This window comes from Nicotiana tabacum, chromosome 2, assembly GCF_000715075.1.
Source record: "Nicotiana tabacum cultivar K326 chromosome 2, ASM71507v2, whole genome shotgun sequence".
Lineage (NCBI taxonomy): Eukaryota > Viridiplantae > Streptophyta > Magnoliopsida > Solanales > Solanaceae > Nicotiana > Nicotiana tabacum.
The window spans coordinates 116,854,217-116,860,005 of record NC_134081.1 but is presented as its reverse complement, the minus strand read 5'-3'; the positions used below and the strand labels follow the sequence as shown (position 1 = coordinate 116,860,005).

The window sequence follows — 5,789 nt, the reverse complement described above, 5'->3', positions numbered from 1 at the left end:
GATCCTTTCATCTCTTCTTTCTTTGTGTTGAGAGAGAGTCGCCAAAAGGCTCATTCCAGGAGTGAAAGAGAACCTGGCTTGCTTAGCAACCAAAGCTTAATTTACCCTATTCAAGCTTTCGTTAAAAATACAAAAAAATCTTTGTCAAGGTCAATTAATAGATGTTTTCCTTTTTGTTAATCAGTAGTCACAACTCTTATATTTGAGCAAAATAAGGGATAACACTTTGATCAATAAAATAGATTTATAATTGATTAATAATTATGTGTTAGATATTACACTATCAAAAGTTGTCATAAAAGAATAAGAACTTGACGTGCAAGCATTATTAGATTCAAAGTTCAAATAATATAAAACTTTATCTTGCTTCAATATACTACATGGAATCAATTTCATCTTTAGAAAATTGAGTTTCCTTCTTTGATGAAATTTTTAAACCCGCACCCGCACCGTACCTGCATAAAATTTAATTTTTTTCCTTTTGACCCGTCCCGCAACCGCATATGTTTAAATCCGCCCGGCCCCACATGTGTCTAAACCCACACCGCTCCACTGCCATCCCTAATCAATAGTGCTTAGAATATTTTTATTTTTATATTTGTGAAACTTTAATTAAGAATATTACAGTTTATGACTCTATACACTAGTTAATATTTAAGCCGAACAAACCGAAGTTACCGTACCGAATAAACCAAAACCGAAAGGAGAAAAACTGAATCATACCGAATTTAATTAGGTATGGCATTGATATAGCATTTTAGGAAACCGAATACTTAAAATACCGAATCGAAATATTTAAATACCGTACCGTACCGACCGACAAACACCCCTAGTCGTTATCATATAAAAGATTAACATGCCTCACTCATGGTAATTGGTATAATAAAATTATCATTATATAGATAAAAGAGAGCGAGAAAGAAGAATTAGATATTATTTGATGCTAAAATACTTTTGCATTAATTGATGAGTGACTATATAATTATGTGTTGATTAGACTTTGCGAGATTCTTAATATGTGTAATGATCTTTATATAAATGTATCTTTTTATTTAAAAATAATTTACTTAAAATTTATTATTTTACTCTTAATAGTATAATTTTAAAATCACAGAAAATATTACTACATTATATTTAAGATCATAAATTGAAAATCCACACTTAGTCAAAAATATTTGATTTTTGGCAAAATAAACTTTTAGTGGGGACAAGGAGAACGCGCTCAAAATAATTAGAGGACAAGCAGGTTATTTTCTTACCCCCCTCACAAATCTATTGCCGCCGCCATATTGTCCACTGTTATTCCCAAATCTCAATTTATCCTCACCTTTCCTCTCGTCGTAGTTTCCAGAAAAAGAAAAAAAAACTCAAAAATTCGCTCAATCTCTTCCCAAATCTCAAATTTTTCCTCCCAACCATGTTGCTATCGCCGGGCCACTCCCCCCGCCACCTTTCAACACCGTCTGTCGCCGAGCAAAACCCTAATTCAACCCTTATCACCACCACCACCACCAACAATTGTTCTTCAACAGTACCAACCAATAAACACCGTAACAAAGTACTAGATGAAGATACCTACGTGGCTGCAATAGAGAAAATAATCGAGCGCGATTTCTTCCCGGATATCCCAAAGCTTCGTGATCGGCTCGATTGGCTGGAAGCGGTTCGCACAGGCGACCCGGTTCAAATCCGAGATGCTCAGTTAAAAATCATCGAGCGAAGGGGAGGTAAAGCTGTTGGATCGAACACTGGAGGTAAATTTCGAACCCCCGGTTCAACTTTCTTTCGAAATTCCACTACCCCATTTGATGATCCTTACAAAACCCCTACCCCTAGTGTAGTTAAGGGTAATAATTTGTCTAGTGCTAGTGATAATGCTGAGGGTGATGGTGAGGTGGATGTGGATGTGGACGTGTCATTGACGTTAGATGAGTTTTTTAGAAGGTATACGAGTGAAGACAATGAGAGTTTTTCAAAGATCATAGAGAAAGTGAATAGGAAAAGGAAGGAGAAATATGGGTTTTTGTTGGAAGGTGAAAACGAGGAGGATGTTATGTTGATTGAGGATTCTAAGAGGGCTCGGGTAGTTACAGATGGATATGGGACGTCGGATCAGCCAGTGGCTACATTGGAAGGGTGGAAATATTGTGCTAAGAATTTGCTGATGTATCATCCGGCTGATAATGGGGAGGTAGCCTTGACCGAAGAGGAAAGAGCTGAGAGGCTTAAGGGATTGACGAAAGAGATTAGTAAGGTGAATACGAGGTTTCATGGTAAAATGATGGAGTCTCAGCCTAAAGAGGATGAGACAGTAGCTGTGCTTTATACACCCGTTCATGGGGCGACTCCGGTTTATTTCCATGATAGAGGTGAGGATAAGTTGAAGAGCTATGATTTGGAAGATCTGCGGAAGACCCCAAATCAGTTCTTTGTTGAGTCGGGAAAGAAGGCTGAGAATGGATATAGTTTTGTTAAGACTCCTTCGCCCGCGCCTGGTGCGGATGAATCTCCGTTTATAACTTGGGGAGAAATTGAAGGAACACCTCTGAGGCTGGAGCAGGAGGACACACCCATTGATATAGGTGGAAGCGGTGGAGGCCCTCAATATAAGATACCAATGCCACCCTCTAGAGATATGAAGGCTCACTCTTTATCCCGTGAGGCTGCTCGTAAGTTGAGGGAGAGGTCAAAGATGTTTCAGAAACCACCATTACCTTCACCAGTTAGAGGAGGGAGTGCTAGTCCAAGTGCACGCACTCTTTCACCTGCTGCACAGAAGTTTATGCGAAAGGCAATCGCCAAGTCTTCTCACACTTTAGATGAGTCTCTCCGAGCAAGTTACCGTGGTGCAAGTCCTGGATTGAGTACTCCTAAAACTGGTAGGAGTTTGTCAAGGTTAGGAAGAGAAGGTAGTGCAGATTCCAGGTCACCATCTGTAAGAGAGGGCTCTAATCCTCCTTGGTAATTGTACGTCAGCAATGTTTTATTGATAACTACCTTTTAACTGTACTAATTCTTGTCTTCTATACCTGAGCTTTACTTAATATTGTCTTTCATCAGTTGATGTCTGTAAATATTGAAGTCTTGAATTTGCTAGTTTTGATTATGTGTCATCCCTTTTTCTTGTTTTGCTTATAAAAATTTACTCATCACTGTATGAACTGAGAGCTTTAGTTTTGTCAAGTAAGTTGAGCTATTCCCTTACGGGGAAGCTTCTTATCCATTTGAACTCCTTTTGAAAGCGATGGAAATTCTTGGTGGCAAACTGATGATCTTTCAATTTCAGCTATTTTTATTCTGTAGTAGCTTACCTGTTTTGTTTTGGTGTTTCTTCACACTGTTGTTATTTATAGAGGCGTAATTATAATCATGACCACGTAGCACCAAGACATGTATTTGACCTCCTTTTTTTTTCTTCATAAGGTAAGGTATTTATAATAATTAATAAAGAACCAGCACTAAGAATGTGCTGTGATGAAGGATTATTGTATTACCAAGAGATTTTAAGAGGTTCTCCCTCCGAAGTAGGAGAATGACTTTACCAGTTAGAAGTGAAAAGTAGGAGAATAATCAGTTGTTATATTCATGTTATTTTCGCATGTGAAGTTATACTGTTGAAAAAAGAACAAGCGAGTATTATATTTCAAATCTTTCTCTGCTCATACTGTTGATTTTTCTTACTGTATTCTGATAGTGGCAAGTATGATATATCCTCTCGGTCTTTTGCTCATCATAATCAAATTCTACCTATGTAATATTATGAAAGATTCATGATCATTGCACCTTGTAGTGCTTGTGAATATTGTTGAATTTGTTCGGGTGATGAAGATAAAGGGATATCAAAAGAACAGTGAACTCAGTCCCCTTTATTTGCATAGTAAAGGATATTTAATCCCCTGATATCTTATCCAAAGACTGGTGCTTATTACTAGCAATGGTGGAACAGTATATATGGAGACCAAGTTCTTTTGTTAGGCCATCTATGGTTTCTTTGATGGATGAGAAAAAATAATTAGGAGCCTCATAGATATTGGGTTATGGTATCTACATTCTTACTGGTGCCAGCTCTTGTTGAGACAATAGGTTATATTTGTATTGGCAGAGCAATTGTGCTCACTTTCCTTCTTGCCTCTTGTGATTTTTTTTGGAGAATTGTTCTCTTCTTGCTTTAATGCAGAAGGGTTGGACAAAATCTTTCGTTGTTTTATGTTGTAATGTGTCATATAAGAGAGATACAATAACAACATATCCAGTATTATCCCACATCGTGCGGTCTGGGCAGGGTAGTGTGTACGCTGACCTTACCCCTACCTTTGTGAAGGTAGAGAGGTTGTTTCCAATAGACTCTCGGCTTAGGAATCATATAAGAGAGATACAATGGTTTAAATGGCTGATAAAGGTGACAATTCCACAAGGGATTTTTACATTCCTATACATTATTTGAAACCTTCTTACCTTCCATGCTCAAGTTTCAATTTAATTATATGGTCATATACAATTTATCAATTATATACAAATAAGTTTTAAATGAGTATCCATTTATATTAGGAATTGAACAAGGAATATCAGTTATTTCCTTATTCCTTTATACTTGTCCACTCTCTCTCTTCGTGTCTCTCTCTGCTTTTTCGATTGTACCCATCGTCTAGCTTTCTTTCCAGTAGTGCGATCTTAATAAAAGAATATGATATTTGGCAGTGGAACTTTCACACTTAATTGGTTATTATAAAATTTAGAGTTCACAGGACAAAGATTGCTAACTCAAAAGTGTGGATTACAAACATTGAAAAGAATTACTCCCTCCGTTTCAATTTATGTGAACCCATTTGACTGGGCACAAAGTTTAAAAAAAAGAGTGAAGACTTTTGAACTTGTGGTGTAAAATGAGACACATATATATTGTGTGGCTATAAATTATTATATAAAGGTAAATTGTTTCCAAATAAGGAAAGAGGTCATTCTTTTTGGCACGGACTAAAAAGGAAATAGATTCACATAAATTGAAACGGAGGGAGTACTAAATTCAAGACGAAGATATTGTAGTAATTCATCAATGGATTTCTTGATGTATAGAGTTTCCTCCATTGGCAGCCATTAAAAAGCTTTGAAGCTTTGAAATTGAATTTGGGTTTTCAAAAATCATTATTTGTTTGGATTGGGTGTTGTTGCAAACAATTGGGAATATTGTTTGGAGTTTATATCTCAATTTTGAGGATTTTTGGTGAAGATTAGACTTGATTTTGGCTTAATTTCAGATTGAAACTCGAAGAAGAAGAAGAAGATATGACATATAATATACTTACGAAATTGTAGTAAAGATGTAGTAAAATTGTAGGTAAATTATATTCTGTTGTAGTTATAGTATATTTTTTTATTTGAATATTGTATGAAAGTTGAAAAATAGTTGTATTATGTATGAATCGTTGTATAAAATTTGTATCTAAGTTATCAATACAATCTTTTTACATAAAGTTGTTGATATGTATCAAAATTATATTAAGAGAGTAAGTTTTGATTGGAATTTTAGAGAGGAAGAAGCACACCCCACACACAAAATATATACAAATCAGATACAAAATATACAAAAGACATGTTGTATAAAAATGTGTATAATAATTGTATTTAAGTTGTATGATATTGTTATTGTATTTAACTGGGTAGAAATAATGTACGCAAGTTGTAGATAAATTGTAGATTAGTTGTAAATAAGTGTATACTGTATAGTTAGTTGTAATTCAATATTACAAAATCAAATGCAATGTGACTAATTCAATATTACATTCCAAGTC

At 35.5% G+C, this 5,789-nt stretch overlaps 1 protein-coding gene across 1 annotated transcript; it reads left to right on the top strand.

The window, feature by feature from the left end:
* The first annotated feature begins 1,248 nt into the window (after positions 1-1,248).
* LOC107799995 (uncharacterized) lies at positions 1,249-3,157 on the top strand. Its single transcript, XM_016623136.2, has one exon. It carries the CDS (start codon positions 1,418-1,420, stop codon positions 2,963-2,965), a length of 1,548 nt encoding a protein of 515 aa, XP_016478622.1. The 5' UTR covers positions 1,249-1,417; the 3' UTR covers positions 2,966-3,157.
* Positions 3,158-5,789: the final 2,632 nt, after the last annotated feature.